Source organism: Sabethes cyaneus, chromosome 3 (genome assembly GCF_943734655.1).
Source record: "Sabethes cyaneus chromosome 3, idSabCyanKW18_F2, whole genome shotgun sequence".
In the NCBI taxonomy this organism is placed as follows: Eukaryota; Metazoa; Arthropoda; class Insecta; order Diptera; family Culicidae; genus Sabethes; species Sabethes cyaneus.
Window position 1 is genome coordinate 102,813,010 of NC_071355.1, and position 17,481 is coordinate 102,830,490.

The 17,481-nt window shown below is 36.5% G+C and overlaps 1 protein-coding gene across 1 annotated transcript in view; it reads right to left on the minus strand.

The window, feature by feature from the left end:
* Positions 1 to 17,481, minus strand: part of LOC128741611 (TBC1 domain family member 1) — a 71,550-nt gene that overhangs the window by 11,735 nt on the left and 42,334 nt on the right. Inside the window, exon 4 of the mRNA XM_053837552.1 lies at positions 10,043 to 10,573. Within this exon, the coding sequence (XP_053693527.1) occupies positions 10,043 to 10,573 (531 nt within the window). The remainder of the gene's footprint in view (positions 1 to 10,042; positions 10,574 to 17,481) is intronic.

Sequence of the window (17,481 nt, forward strand, 5' to 3'; positions counted from 1 at the left end):
AACTTTCAAACGAAAAGTCCAATCAATAAACAATTCAATAGTGATATATCCGGCTATATTACCTTTCAAATGAGACTAATAGCGCATAAATCGGCTTGGCCGTCTCTGACAAACAGGCGATAATTATTACCTTGTCAAAACACGTTTTTAAGCATAACTTTTAAACTCCATGTTTGTTTTCAATAAAACTTCCTGAAAATTTTTATAATTTAGCAAGAGCTTTCATTTGGTACTAAGATCATTGAAATCGGTTGTGTGGTTCCGGAGAAAATCGTGTCACGTAGTTTTCACATTTTTGCTCATAACTTTTAAACGAAACATCGGACCACGAAACAATTCAATAGTGATATACTAGGCAATAATACCTTTCAAATGAGACTAATAGCGCATAAGTCGGTTCAGCCATATCCGAGAAACAGGCGATAGAAAATGAGCTGCACACACACACACACACACACACACACACACACACACACACACACACACACACACACACACCCACACACACACACACACACACAGGCATTGCTCAGTTCGTCGAGCTCTATCGATTGGTATATGTGAAATGTGACTCGGCCCTCCGGGCCTCGGATCAACTTCGTGTTTTTCGACCAATTTCTAAACCTTTGTGATATACTATAACAAAGGTAAAAACTTAATTCGGTATCGAGCATACTGCACATGTACCATGAATTAAACTGGCATATTAAGAATAAAATATATGTACTAAAAATATATGTTAGACTAAGACAAGATTAAATAAATTTCAAAGAAAAATCTTTAGAAACACAATACAGTGCCAACCAACAATAAATTAGGCTAAGTGTTGTTTATGTTTTGCCTTTCTACTATAGCATTTTATAATATAGGAATTGCATTATGTGCGGTTTGTAATATTTCGTAATCTTACTTATTCAGGGATGGCTCTACCAAAAGTTATGTTTAAAAATATGATAAAAAGAAACTCTATACACTCAAAGTTTTCTTAACCCGGTTAATCGATTTGAACAAAGCTACAACGGAAGATGGGCTTTTCAAAACTTGCACGTTTTAACTTTTGTCGGGTTTCTGGTTTGGAAGTTTTATAAACAAATGTGAAAAATCTTGCACGATCAACTCCGATTTGAATCCGTTCTTTTTCACAGATCAGTTGACTTTTATGACTCAAGACTAACTACAAAATGGGCGTATGTGCTTTCGCATATGAAATTTAAAAAACTCAATAACTATTCTAAGAAGTCAAAAAAAATTTGTAGACTGAAACAAGAATCATGGTATCTCGTACCATTTTGCAGAAAACGCTTGCTTTTTGTAAGTACCATGAAAAAGCTATTCATAATTACCATGATTCTTGTAAAAACAACATGTTCTCAGATAATTTTACCACCTTTCATGGTAATGTCTAGTAATTAGAGATGCCAATACCGGGAGGTATTTTGAAAACCGGTTTTTCGGTATTGATAAATGCAATACCGGTAAAACCGGTAAAAACTGGTAAAAGTTAACTCTTGAAAACTATATTCAAAAATCATATGATTTGAAGAAGTTCCTTCCATAATCAACGATTCTCAATTTCTGTCGCGTAGTTAATTGACTAGTTCATTAAAAAATAATATTTAACAATGCGAAGAGAATTTACCATGTCATCTTTTAAAGGAGAACAAATTTCAATGAAAAACTTCCGGAGGCAGAGAATCTTCATTCGGTCTCCACAGAGAAAAAAGAATAATTCCTAGTGATAAATTAGAAATGTAGCGTAGGAAAACCCTTGTTCAAGAGCTTTTAGCAAGCTGCTTAGATACTGACATTTATGATAAATTATAACTGAAGGTTCAGTTGATTTTGGTTCCTCTGCCTGCTCGGTTTCTGAGTTTATTCCATTGACTTTTAACCCTTTATAAGGCCGTGGCAATAAAATTGCCACCAACGAAAAATATTTGTTTTGCGTCTATAATGACATCAATATAATTATAGAAGCAACATAAAAAATTTTTGTTGGTGGCAATATAGTTGCCACTGCCTTATAAAGGGTTAAAATAATAAAACCTTGCAGAATTTTATTATTAAAACATCCTTGATGCCTTGAAGAATATTACAAAGTCGTTGCACATACCGCGACTAATTATAAAACGAATAAATTTAAATATACAAACTCTCTTGGAAATTCTATCAATACAGTAACTCGAACAGCAGTTGTGCGATACTTGAAAGGTGTTCCGAGAGTAGTTTTAGAGTGCGTAGTTCGTAGAGTTTGCAATTTTTCCGGTACAGTAATTCGACAGCAGCCAAGGCTGGTTTTAGCACTGCGACAATTTCTTATTTCTTCATGAATTCCTCATCGTTTAAATAAAGCGTATCCTTGTTTCTCAGCAACGAAAACAGTTCTCTTCAACGACCGCCTCGACACCAGTAACAGCAGAGCTCAACATGCAAGATGGCATGATCAGATCGATAGTGATTTGCGACTTCTGAGACGACTGAGAAATTGGCGACGAGTAGCCCAGGGATTGGAACAAGTTGAATGGAGACGACTGCTTAAAAAGCATGAGGCACTCCGGCTCTATGCTGACAGCGGTGAGGTATTTCAGGGTTTTCCCTTTGGAAGAACTACATAATTAAGTTATTATTTGTAGAACCTTCAATCATGAATTTAAGTTTCTCCTTGCTTTAAAAGTTTTACCAGCGATTCAGGCTTCTTGAGTTGTTATTTGATTATGCAAAAAAAAATACCGAAAATACCGGTTTTTGGTCTTGGAAAAACCGGTAATTCGGTATTGGAAAATAGCCCGGTAATACCGGTAAAACCGTTATAGCATCCCTACTAGTAATTTTGACTATGATTCTATTATTTTTGTATTTGTTATGTATCGGGATAACGCCGAAAGTAACGTATTTTGACTAAAGTGATGCTTGCACTAAACAGAAAACTTTTCTGCCAAAGTTCACTGGTGTGTTTTAATTACAGCCTCTAATATGATAACAGTTACCAAGATATTTGTTTCAGAGTAGATAAGGCTTATACAAATTTGGAAAAAAGTTTATGTCCGGGTCTCAAAATATTGTTGAAGGGGGGGGCGGCAAGAAAAAAATAATTCAAACCTCCAAGAACTAAACATAAGAGAAGAAACCAGTGTTTATTTTTCCGTATTATTAAAAATCTAATACAAAACTTTTGTACAGTACATAAATTTTAGTTCAAACCGAACCAAACTTCAATATTTTTTGACCCAAGCACAGAGTAAGCATCCTGTTAGAGATGAACCAGCTAGATAATACTGGAGTGTCAGAGATCACCTAAGAGATCCACAAACGTATAACTTGACCTTCATTTAAATTTTTCTTAAAACATGCGTGTCACTCGGTTAGTTACCGTGTATTTCAAAAAAGTCCGTGTCACTTACTAGTTCAGAACTCGGTAACCACGAACTAATATGAATATCAGGGAATTCCACAGTTGGTTCTCCAACAATTATCTTATTATTAAGAATACAAACCATTTCGATAACAACTCTTTGACAATCGAAAAAGCTCGCAACTCTTTGACATCATTAATTCCTTCTAAAAATGCAATATAATTTAACACGACTTGATTTGATGTTATGGCCGGTTCCCAATGATAATCATAATATGCCAACCAACAGTCAGAAAATTTCAAGTTTCGAACACTTCAGTGACATCTTTCTGCATGTATCCAATGCATGGTAAAAATTGTATCTTTAAACTTTACGTCCTTAACATCCAAAATTAGGGTAGCCGAGTACCTATACTACGGTATAAAACGACCAATTTAGAGCTCCAAAAGCACCGATAGCTGATATTTCGGAATATTTGACGTATTTCTTCGGTTCTCTTAAAACAAGTTAATTTAAAATGAAACAAAATTTAAAGCAAATAGATCCAAAAGTCTGATTGCAAGCACCTCAATTTTCGATGTCCGGAACTTAAAGGTTAGGCAAAATAGTCGCCTGTGACCTGCAGCAGGAATTAGAAAGCTCAGTTATTGATGATGATGATGATGATGGTCCCACCTCATACCCCTACAACGGTTTGAGCAGGACGGTTTATCTACTTAAGATATTTATAATACAACAATGTAGCCAGGTGGTAAAAGCAAATAACGAGCTGGCTTCTAATACAGACATATCAAACTTTCAAGTGAATATCAACATTTTCAAAAAATGTCCAAGGCTCGTCCAAAACGTTTCCAACCCGAAAATTATCTGGACTTGATTAGGAATTGAACCTAATATTTAGGAGCACAAGCTGGTCAGAGTTGGTTCTAGATAACGATCTAGAACTACGAGGGAGATCCTGCAGAACTTTGGTGCTCGATATACCACTCCGCAACAAAGCGATGGTATACGAGTTCCAAAGTCCACAAGCAAACCCAAGCCTGTCCAGCTTCCGCTCCAAACCCTTTGTTCAGGACTTTAACCTGATCATTCAATTTCCAGATTGTGTATGTCTGTTCTCGCGCGCGTGGCTCAAACATGTGTAGCCTTCTCTAAACTTTTTTAATTAATAATAATAACAATTTCAAATCCATCATCATCAGTGAACATGATAACTTACTATATTCACTAAATATACAAAAAATAAATAAATATACAATCTTCTTAAAAAATACAAAAAAATCGAATTGTGACTATAAAGTAGATTTTATGTGTGAAATACAAAGCCTTTTGAATTCCGCCATTGTTGCTGCACGTTTTATTTGTCTAGGCATCGAATTGAAATAGTTCATTCCTTTGTAGAACAGAGAGTTCTGTGATCTTCCAAACAAAAAATTTGGTGTTCTTGCATCATTCGCGTTTCTAGTGTTGTACGAATGCAAATCACTTCCTCTTTCAATTCGATCACACAAATATCGAGGCAGCATCCCATTAAGAATTTTATATAGAAACACCATTGTCAAAAAATAAACTCTTTGCTTCACAGAAAGCCATTGCAATGCGTCCAGCATAATATATGAGGAAGTGTATCTATTACATCTTAAAATCAATCGCATAACTTTATTTTGCAAGCGCTGCAACTTCAATATTTGTGTATCGTTTGCGAGGAACAGGATGGATGAACAAAAATCTATATGTGGTGAAATGATTGACTTATATAAAAGAATTTTACTACTAATCGTCAATTCATTTCTTAAACGGCACAAGACACCGTACTTTTTCGCCATTTTTTTGATGACATTGTCAATGTGAGGCTTAAAGGTTAACTTGTCATCAATGATTACTCCAAGATACTTTATTTCGTTTACGCGATCAATTGCCTCACCATCAATTTCAACATTTACGTTTGGTCTGGAGTTGGCTGAAATAATTAAATATTTTGTCTTGCTAATGTTGAGTTTAAGTTGTTTAAATTTTAGCCAATTCGATAGATAATGTAAATCTTGGTTTAAATGTGGTACAATTTCATTAGGATCCTTAGCCGCAATGAATAGAACAGTGTCGTCAGCAAATAAATTCATGTCACAGAACCGTAAAACTCGTTTCATGTCATTTATATACATGATAAACAAAAGAGGCCCTAATACACTTCCTTGCGGTACACCCAGTGTGTTAGCAAGGGAATCAGAATTCAAATTTTCAAAGCGAGTCTTCTGAGTTCTACCACATAAATAGCTTTCAAACCATTTATATGCTATCCCTGCAATACCAAATCGCTTCAAAGTTTGTAACAATATGGGCCTAGAAATTGTTTCGAAAGCGCGTTTTAGATCCAAAAATACAGCAAGAATAGTCTCTTTAGCTTCGATTTTTTCTTTCCATTTTGCTAGTACCAGGTTTAATGCAGTTTCACAAGAGTGTCCCTCTCGATAGCCTGATTGCTCTGGAATCAGCAAATGATTACACTTTAAGTAATTTATTAGCTGGCCTTTAACAATAAGTTCTAGAATTTTCTCTAATGTGTGCAATATGTTAATAGGACGGTACTCTTCGGCTTTATCCGTCCCATTAACTTTGGGAATAGGAATCACAATTGATTCTTTCCAAACCTTAGGCACGTGCCCTGTTTGCAACGATTCATTAACAAGGTCCAGCAAGTCGCGTCCAATGACATGAAAGCAATCTTTTGCGTTGACATTGTCGATACCCGCCGATTTCTCTAAAGAAAAACAAATATCCTTCAACTCTGCAAAAGTAATAGGGCGAAATCCATCAAATCTGATATTATTAGAAATCGGCTGTATTATTTCGTGAGGTTCACTGACCAAGTCAATACTTTGATTGATCAGCTGAACACTATCAACGAAATAACTATTAAATTTATTGGCTATTACTTGCGACGATTGTTCTTCTATACCGTTAAAAGTTATGGAGCGCGGGGAGTTATCTTTACATTTTATTAACTGTTTTAGAATTTTCCATAACTCTTTGCTGTTGTTTTGATGGTGATCAATCTTCCGTTGTATATAATCACATCGAGCCTTTTTCAAGGCACGTGAATATACGTTACGTGCGGCTGTGTATCTACTCCAATTATCATTATTATTACTTCTACGAAACTTCTTGTATTCTTTATCTCTTTCCCGTTTCAAACGTGTCAGATCTAAAGAGTACCAGTTGTTCGTATTATGTAGTTCCACATATTTTTCAATAACAAGCTTATTGGTACACTCTTTCAGCGTGTTGGTAAGAACAGCTGCTTTATGGTCCACATCACCAGTTAATGGAAGAAAATCCAAGCTTCTCGAAACAAGCTGAGACACTGCCTGCTTCGAATATCTATTCCAGCATTTTATCTTTACTTTATCGTCACGGGTTTGGTCATTCTCGATGGAAATAAAAATTGTCTCATGATCAGAAATCTTACAATCGGCCTCTGTAATAGAATGCACCATGTCAAAGTTAGAAAACACGTGATCAATTAGCGTTCGACTATGTCTGGAAATTCTAGTAAATTGGCAAACTGTTTGTCTTAAGTTGTAAAAATCTGCTAACTGCTTTAATTGATTCGAATTTTGTCCACTAAGCCAATCAATATTAAAGTCACCAGCTATAATATTTAGTTTATTTAGGTCTATGAAACTATCCCACCAGTTGTCTAAAATTTCTAAAAAGCGCTGGTCACTTGAACTAGGGGAATGATATATTATTCCGTAATTTCCCATCGTCATGCCTCTTTCAACTGAAATCCATAGAAACCAATTATTCTCAACAGATTCGTTTGAACGAATGTTGAATTTAATTGATTCCCTGGCATAAATAGCAACACCACCAGTATGCCTGGAATGCGAAAGGCAAAAAGCAACTTTGTAACCCGGTATACTATATTGGTCAAAGGCATCAGCGTCCACTATATGAGTTTCAGCTAGTGCTACCAACATTGGACGTTTTATTTCTACAAGATGTCGCAAAGCAACATAATTTGCAGATAAACCAGCAATGTTCAGATAGACTATATCTAATTTCCTATCGTATTGCAATTTCTTTTGTTGCTAGTTACTTGACAATATGTTGCTTTCTCTTTTTTCATACAGCCTCCGATAAACCGGACACTGTGAGCTAGATGCTGGATGTTTTACGTCCAAATTCATATTTAGTTCTTTATTCGATTTTATACAATTTACGCAATTGAACTCAGTTGAAGAGCAATCAGATGTCTTGTGCTTTCTACTACACTTTGAGCATGTTTCAGTATTAACACACTCCGTACTTTTGTGGCCAAATTCTCCACATTTAAAGCAACGCAAAACATTAACGGCCTCTTTAACAGGACACTTATCCCACCCAATGCTTACTTTACCAGCATTCATCAAGCTGTTATAAGTGTCTTTGTCAACTTCAATTACTATATTATATTTGTTATATTTGAAGCGTGGATTTTCGTATTGCGCAATTATTTTTACTTCACTAATGCCGATGTTCTCGTTTTGACTCTTGAGCAAGTCAACGAAAACATCGGAGGAATATTGATCACTCATTCCTACAATTTTAACCTTCGGTTTAGCAATTGTAGGAATAACAGCGTTAAACTGAAATTGAAAGAAATTTGTTCGAGACTAACGGGATAATTACTCTAACTTTGCACTTATTAGGTATTTAGATATGTAAACTAGTTGAACTGCAAAAAATCTGCTTATCACTAAAGAATGCAATATAATAATATGACACTTTATTTTTTTGCCCTTTCACATTTCGAAAATTTTTGAAGGGGGGGCGACATAAACTTTTTTTCAAATTTGTATAAGCCTAATTAACGTTATTAAAAAAATACACTGAAAGTAATTTTGTTTTATTTGTTCAAAAATATTGAAAAAACTACTCAAAATAAAATTTTAGATTTTGTCATTGGTACAATTTTTTTAATTTTTGTCCTAAAAATACTCAAAGCGTTAAGAAAATTAAACAAAAAACCAGTGGTATAGTGCCAATCTGCAATTAGGTTTATAAATTAAAACATATAACATTTTTCACTTCATTTTAAACCAAAATGCTCTTAAAAATTAGATATTTCAAAAATTAGTTTAATAAAATTAACCCCCCTGAGGTCTACATCATTTTAGTACCGCCATCCGGGGTGAGATTGTGCCACGGGGATGAGATTGTGTCAAAAACCAAAAATGTTTATTTGTGAAAATTTATTATAACTATAGAAACTGGTGACCTAAATTCAAAATGATGATGAACATAACATATTTATCCATAACTTAGAATGGAACACAGATAATATTAACAAGCTATTTAGCTTAAACAGGGTTTCAAAGTTCGCGATCAAAAATACTCGGAAATAATGCTTGTAAAAAATGTCTCGCATAAACCAACCCAAACAAGAAATCGCATCAACTTGCTATTTTGAAGGTATATAAACTAATCATTTACAATGTATTGAAAGGTTATTATGCGTTGGATAAGTTTTGATTACGAAAATAATATTTTTCAAAACTTTGTACTTTTCGAGCTTCACGGGGGTGAGATTGTGCCAAGCCATAATGATCGATTATTTACTACTGAGCACAATATTTTGACAGATTAGATTGCATCATCCATTTTGGAGCAAACAGCATCATAGGTCTGCTAAATAATTTAAACTAATTTTTACTTTTTCTCTAGAAATTTCAGATACTTTAAATAAACACTCTAATATAAGATGATTATATTATACCGTGTATAAACTGCCAGTTTTAAGGAGGGAGAGGGGGATGAGATAGGCCATATGTTCTGCGACCGCGGATTCTCGAACGAAGTAATGCTTACTTTTGTTAAATGATCAAATAGATATGCCCCCTTAGGATACACGCCCTCCATATATCTCCCCCTTGTTAACCCTGGAAACACTACTGAATATATAAAGGCTGTCCATTGACTACGAACTCATTTTTAGTTATTTTAGACCTCCCCGGGTTATTTTCGTTCACACTTTTTGTATGATGCGTTGTTTTTGGCTAACCCCCTGCCCCTAATAGTCCACTTAGCTCATGGACGACCCCATATGAACTACTTTATACTGATATTTATGTGTATTGTTTATAAACATGCTAATGTTCACTGTTTAGGTTTTTAGCCTAACTTTATGTTTTTGGCACAATGTCCCCCCCTAGAAGGGGTGAGATTGTGCCAAAGTTCATGCACTTCCAGTAAAATTAGGTTTCATTGTAACTAAACCATCTCTATGGTACTTGTTAATTAAACAATTTAGTATATATTGACAGGTTTGAAATCAACTTAGTTCCCAAATTGTGTGTATACTGAGCTAAAGAACAAAAACCTATGCTTTTTTGGCACAATCTCGCCCCGGATGACGGTACCCGAAAATTTGCTAAAATGGGTGTAACTTGTTTATCTCTCAATATTTGTAGCTAGATTTACTGATTTTGATATTTTTTGTATTTTTAGAAATTATGTTTTCGCATCTGGGTTTCAATTTAAAAAAAACTGAAATTGCCGCTAAAACTGAAAGTTCTAATTATCAGAATAAATTGATGCTTAATTCTCTATTTAGTCTTTTATTCTAGAAAACGAATTGTGATTATAATCATCGTGAAATGCTGTTTGCCTTTATTAGTAAAACAGAACAAAAAATCAAACTCACTCACCTTCCGTACCGTTTCCAACTGTTGCTTGAGTTTCTGTGCATCATACGCTTTAAACTTCGGCAGTGCGTCATCGATAAAGGTGAAGGGCACACGTTTGTGCGACACTTTGATTTTTCCAACGTACAACACTTCGAAAAATTGAGAGTTATTAGCAGATATATCCGGTAGCGATGACAAGCTCGAAGATACGCTTGCACTATTTTGAATATTTCCTCCACTGCTTGAGTGATTTAATCCACTAGAGAAGCTTTTCGAAGTAGATAAACGTCCTTGTGACGGATGGGCCTGTCCGTAATTACTAGCGCCATTTTGACTGTGCGATAACGTAGGACTATTATCGTGATGTGCGGTTCGCATTTGTTCCGAAAGTTTCAAATTAGATGCCGGAGTTGAATGGATTTCTTGGCCACGCAATGCTTTATGTATATCGTTAGAGTTTCCACTAGACGCCACAATACTTTGCGGAATACTACCAACTGATGTACTGCCAAATGAGACAGGTTCACGCATTTGTTGCATTAGTTCTGCCATCTGAAATAACCAGAAAAAAATACAACACTTAACACGTGAGAATACGTTAAAGATCGTGGCCTAATAGAACTTAACGAGTTAGGGTAATGCACGTGTAATATCATCATGTATATACATTTACATTTGCCATATGCAAACACACTTATTACCCTACATGCGGAGATTACAATTAAGTTGTTTGCATATTGATGATTTTCAGCAAGTTGCTGTTTATCCATTCTATGCGCTATACTGACTTGCAATGCACAGAGGTGATAAAAGACCAGCGATAAGTTACAGTAGGTATGTTGATTCGATTATATGAGTGAGTAAATCAGCCGTATTTGTTACTTCGTATTAAAATTTGAAAATCGTGTAATTTTGCACTGTCGAAAATGAATATTATGGTTGCATCGTTATATATATTTTTGTTTTTACTTTGCATTCTAGTTATTTTGCTCTACGTTGACCTTCATTTCCTACTTACATAAAATGCTACGCAAATTTTGCTACAATGTACAATGATATTGATTACCTAAGTTGTGTAGACACAACTTTACACAAACGTTTCGTTTATCAATAATAAGTTATTTTTGAGCGTATTATAAAACTGTCAAATATGAGTAAGCAAGATTTTTTGACGTCTTTGGGGCGCACTTTAGAAGAACGACAAACCCGGTTGGTAACAGAATGAGCGCCCTTTTTCGCTTTATAGCACCATGATACAAAAGTTAAATCTATACTTTCTCCAATAATATTGTAGATAATAATTAACTCTACAATTGATCTATACCACCTTTTCAAATTCTGTTTTTCCGAGATGCTGTAGTTAAATGAGCAAAAACGAAGAGAAAAGCTCTGATTGGTCGGTACGCGAGTTAAGATGCCCAACATCGCTGTTCATTTTTCACTCTGATATTTTTTGCAACCTTCATACATAGATGCAAATACTTCGAGAACACGTGAGTACTACGTATAGATGATATAGATGATCAATAGCGTGACAATTACAAGCCGCGACTCGCCGTCAGGAATGCCGCAGAAATCACATCTACTACTGGTCTACTGGCCACTAGTTAGTTAATAGGTAACACCCAAATTTCCCAAGTAAAACCTAAAGCAAAATTGTATATTCTTGCATATTCTTGAGTCTCTATACAGTGACGTAGCCAGGATTTTCGTTTGTGGGGGTGGGGAGCAAGCCATTTTTTTATTAGAGAAGTTTTAAAGCTAAGAGGTTCACTCGCCTCTGAAGCAAGTCCAAGTTATGCAGAAAACCATTTGTTTAAGCAATATAGGGTAGAAGTGCCAAATATAGTTATAGCACCAATCATGGTAATACAAGAGAGCCTATTGATCTTTTAACATAGATAACATGCTGTTCTTAATTCCTAAATACATTTTTAGACATGAACAAACTCTCCTGCACCAATTTATCGGATTACTTTTACTTTTTGTTCTTTATGTGAAAAAACAAAGTTAAAAAATTTCATGTCACTGTGATGCTTGTTTCTTAGCGATTCGCTAAGGTACACGTAATCGTAATTAAGACATTTTTGACATATAAACTACATTTTCTGAAAATAAAACCGCATGGGGGAATTAATTACTACTTTCTTAACGTAGTCAAAGAAAAATTAACACGATTTTAACCAAGAATAGTTGATTTTATGTATTACCATGATTGGTAACATTTCACAACGGCGCGCCAATCATCGTAGTAGGCGATGCCCTATCATCGTAGCATACGAAATCTGTCTTTCTCATTGTTGTCACTTTTGGTAATAGTGCATTTTTCACGGTGTGTGATTAAAAACTAATTTGTTTGATTAGCTTTTGCTGTCAATAAAATATCAGGTATGAACAAAAAATAGCCGCATATTACCTAAATTCCTATAATCACAATATTTGATTTACATTCTACAGTATGGCTCCATAGCTAAAGAAAATTTCCCGCAAACATTACTACGAAGAAGATATTGCCCGTTGTATCGAGGTCATCGATTCCAGGATGACGGTTTACGCAGGTTGCAAACAGTTTGGGATTCCGATGTCCACTATCGTTTACAGGAGAAGTGGACATTGGAAACAAAAGTGCAATCCGGGACCATCCCCTGTGCTTTCAAAACAAGAAGAGCAGCAAATTGTGAACTGGTTGAACGGTATGCAGGATCGGGGTTTCCCTGTTTCCCGACATGCACTTCTGTTCAACGTGAGTGAATACCTAATATCAAATGAGCGGATCACACCGTTCCGGAATAATCAGACAGGTAAATACATTAATAAGCAACTAATTCGATGTGGGACCAGCAAGGATCATGAGAGAGCACGTTGAAAAATTGTTTGAGGTAAACGGTGCTCGCGTATTACAGTCGTACTTCTGATTAATCAAAATTCTCATCATGATCATTCTACTGATCCCGAAAAGTTTCTAAACATCATACAAGCATACTAAATATGTTATTCATTTTTAGGACGCAGATGGATGGCTGGTTTTATGCGCCGCAATCCCGGATTTTCTATCCGCACACCAGAAGCGGTATCCTTAGCGAGCGGTCGGTGTAACCTATGAACCGTTTCTAATTATTTTTAATAATAAAATTAAAATGATGTATTTTTCATTACTCATTTTCGTCTATTTTAAATTATTAATCGATTTTGATTGATTAATTAGTCTTCGGTGTTCCAGTATACTACCACAATTGGTTCACATATAACGAAATGCCAGAAACACTACTACTATAATGGGTACATTGCAATGATATTTTCAAATTAGTTTTTTGATACCTTTTATCGAAAAATCATCAAATTTGGATCCTGATTTCTTTTCTACTGATCCCAAAGTACTGGAATACATATAGGTATTATGCGTTTTGAGTCATAATTTGTCTTAATACGTATATTTGTCTTAATAGATGACATATCTCCACCATATTTGGTACATCTACCCTATTTAATGCTTATGTTACAGAATTTTCTTTCAAATTCATTGATTTATTTATTTAACTAAGTATTCATGTAACACAAGTAACTTTCTAATGGTTTTCAAAAGTTTGTATACAATATGATTTCTGCTAATTAGTTTGCTGTTGAGAAGAATGTTTTGCAGGATTTTTAAGGACTGCATAGCTTCTGGCACTCTCGCATCGAGCCTACTTTTCCCTCCGCAAGACGCTTTGATCAAGTCCTATTCTTCAGCTGACGAATTTCTCGTCGAATCTCTTAGACATCGGGAGCCGGCACGCAGCTGTCGTTTGTAGGCACTCTGAGGTTAACTTCCGTTGCGTCTCCTATTGCTATATCGCTATATATTGAGGTGCTCATCAAAATACTACTTCCACCTGTCGACCACCTCGCGCTAGTTTGTGATTAGATCCCCTCCCTCGTCCCTACACATGTCAGGTTTAGGTGTGTAGTCCTTATGAGTTTGGTTCACCTTTTTGTAAATCTTGCACGTGTCATTAGCCCGGAATAGTTGTTCCAGCTCCTCGCGTTCTCTGTCCTCTTTCTGGCGCTTCTTCCTCAGGATCATGGTCAACTCATTCCGCACTCGTCGATACTTGGCCAAATTCTCTCTCGTGGATATGCTTAGACAGTTTTTCTAAGCTCTTTTTTTCCTCTCTATCGCTTGTTGGCATTCCCCGTCAAACTAATCTTTTCGTGCACTCGAGGTTTCCACTCCTTGCACCGCGGTTGCGGCCTCGTTGACGGCAGAGCATATCATGCTCCATCCGTTTTCGAAGGTCGAAGCATCTAGCTCCACAGAAGAAGGCAGAGCTTCATCCGGCACGCGCGCGTAGTTTTCAGCAACTGGCGGGTTGTTTAGCTGCCGGATGTTTAACCGAGGAGGGCGACTTTGTCGTGAGGTATAAACCGTCGATAGTTTTAAGCGCACGTGTACTGCTACTAGATAATGGTCCGAGTCGATATACGCACCCCTTAGGGAGCGTACGTTGCTGATGTTCGAGAAAAACCGGCCCCCGATGAGAATATGGTCGATTTAGTTCGAAGTTTCTTTGTGGGAAAAGAAACTGCTTCTGATCACCAAATCTCGGGAAGCTGCATAGTTGTTGCATCGCTGGCCGTTGTCGTTCGTGTCGATGTGCAGGCTATGGGGCCCGATCACCGGTCTTTGCATTCCCGATGACAGTCTTGATGTCCTGTCGTGAGCAGCTGTCGTACGTTGCCTCCAGCTGCGCATAGAACGCTTCCTTCTCGTCGTCGGGTCTGCCTTCGTGTGGACAATATACGTTTATGATGGTGTAGTTGAAGAAACGGCCTTTTATCCTCAACACGCGCATCCTCTCGTTGATCGCTTTCCAGTGCATTACACGATCCTGCATTTTGCCCAACAATACGAAGTCCGTTCCCAGCTCGTTGGTCGCTCTACCGCTCTGGAAAAGTTGATCTTTGCCGCCAAGGATCCTCCATACCTTCTCACCTTTGCGACAGATCTCCTGCAGTGCCACGATGCCAAACTTTCGGGGTTCTAACTGATCGAGCAGCATCTTATCGCCACCAACGCGATTTGCAGTTCCAATCTCCATTCTATGTCCTTATTTCCTCGCCTTTGTCAATGCCGAATGCCAAATGAAACGAAGAGCTACATAGTTGAGAATTTTCAAGGACTAGGAGATATACAAATCGTCAACCGGCTACGTGGCTGTCTCTATATAAAGTAAAGATACTTTGCGCTATATACAGGCATGTATACACTCTTAAATGATTCTACCTGTAAATAGGTCGGATTTAATTAAAGCTAGGTTGAAACTACTCAAAATGCCCTTAAAGTGTACAAACTCAAACTTTGGGTAAAAATCTCAACGAATTTTGGCTACTTGTTACCGATAATTGAATTATTCTCTATGACAAATAACGTACTTTAAAGTTCCTACTACCAATTTTTTGGTTGAAAAACTACTCAAAATCTGAGTTTGTACACTTTAAGGGCATTTTGAGTAGTTTCAACCTAGCTTTAACTAAATCCGACCTATTTACAGGTAGAACCATTTAAGAGTATACAGTATATTATTAACAATGTTTATTACAAGGAATATATATATTTATTACACAGGAAAAATAACGAAAAAAATATTCCGATTCGGTTTTGAAGAAATCTCGTATTTTGAATACCACTCATCGTATATAAGGTACTCTGTTGGCTAACCTGAGCGGCTATTTTGTTCGTCACTCGCTTCATCTCTGTCGCATACCTAGCCCCCTTTTCACTCTCCTTCAAATTCTGTTTGACAATTACCCAAAAATTTTCAATATTGAAATTGAGGGCAGTTGGGTGGATTTATGCCCTTTTCGAAGAAATCCTCTCCGTTGCCTCGATACCACTACTGTAATACTTCTCCGCTGTAATGGCAGCTTGTCAAATTACGCCAAAACTTTACAGGTCCATTGTGAGTTTTAATGACGCAAGAATACGTTTTTTTTCAGGCATTTCCGCCTGAATATTTTGGAATCTATAGTCGCAAACCTGTGGTTTTTGTCCGCAGCTACAATTACTTTGCCAGATCATATGCTTTCTTACAAATTTATCGGCAAAAACGAATTTCAACTTGCTAGAGGCATTGCCTCGACCAGTGGCTTTATAGAACTTCTGACCAGAAAACTGCTCATAGTCCATCTTTACGTATGTTTCGTCATCTATGAGTACTTCGTAAGAACCTCATTGAACAACTTCCGGGCACGTCCTTTGGCCACCAGATTCTGTTTCAGTATCCTGTTTGGTTGCTTACTGGGTTGAAAAAATCGAAATCGTTCTCGCAGACAAACCCGGATTTTCGAAATGGGTACAAATACAAAAAATTAATCTTATTGGGTTTCGGACTCCTAAGAAACTGCAGCCGGTAGATAGCATCACCTTTTGCTTTATTTGTGAGAAAGAGTTTCTGGTTGATTTAATAAGGAAGGATCCTGGTTAAAAAACTATTTTGCTAAGCGACAAAATGAAATAATTTGGAGTCCCGTATTGCCCTTGAAAAGGCTGACTGATGATTCATAGAGCTTATTCTAAAACATCAATTTAGAGTAAGTGTAGTTGGGAACAACCTTGGTAGCTTGGTGCAATTTACGTAGAAACAGAAACAGATGATATGATCAAGTAGTCTTGGCTTCATTCAACAAATTTTCAATGTCCCTCGTTTTGACGTAAGAATACGTCTTTGTTTACTATACTGCGACTGGGTAGCACTTTGTGAAAACGAAAATAGAAGTGTAACGTTTGAATGAAAGATTTCAAATGCCAATAACTACTGAATGAAACTGAACAATTTATATGTCGTTGGATAGATAAAATGACCAGCAATTTTATGGGTGAATTAGAGAGCAATTTTAAGGAGGGCGGAAGAGGGGGGGCTCCCATACAAATCAAGCAAAAGGAACCAAATTTGGCATGTGAGGGTTTTTGGAGGTAAATATTCTTTTTTATGGTATACTGAAACCCCTTCCACTTCTAAGAGGGGGGCTCCCATACAAATGAAATACAAATTTCCTCATAACTCTAGAACTAATCAAGCAAATGGAACCAAATTTGGCATGTGGAGGTTTCAGAAGGCAAGATTTTTTTCTATGGTGGATTAAGATCCTTCCCAAGTAACCAAAAGTTTGGATAATGGTGTCTAAGGAGGGTTAAGCAGCTTTTTGTATATTGATCTATAACTTGTCAAGCAGCTTCACTTTTAAGCAATTAACCGAACTTTCAAGTTATCTTGAGTTCGCTGCATAGAACGCTAAGCAGCTCAAAGTAAGCTGTCAAAATTAAGAAAAAGGTAATATTTAGCAGCACTTTTATGTTCTATTTTTATACTTCTACCTAACTTCTATATTCTTTGCATTCGTCTGTTGTTGGGTTTGAGCCCGGGCGTTCCGCGTTGTAATCCTATTCCGATCCATTGCGTCATATTCAGGCAGCTTTATGC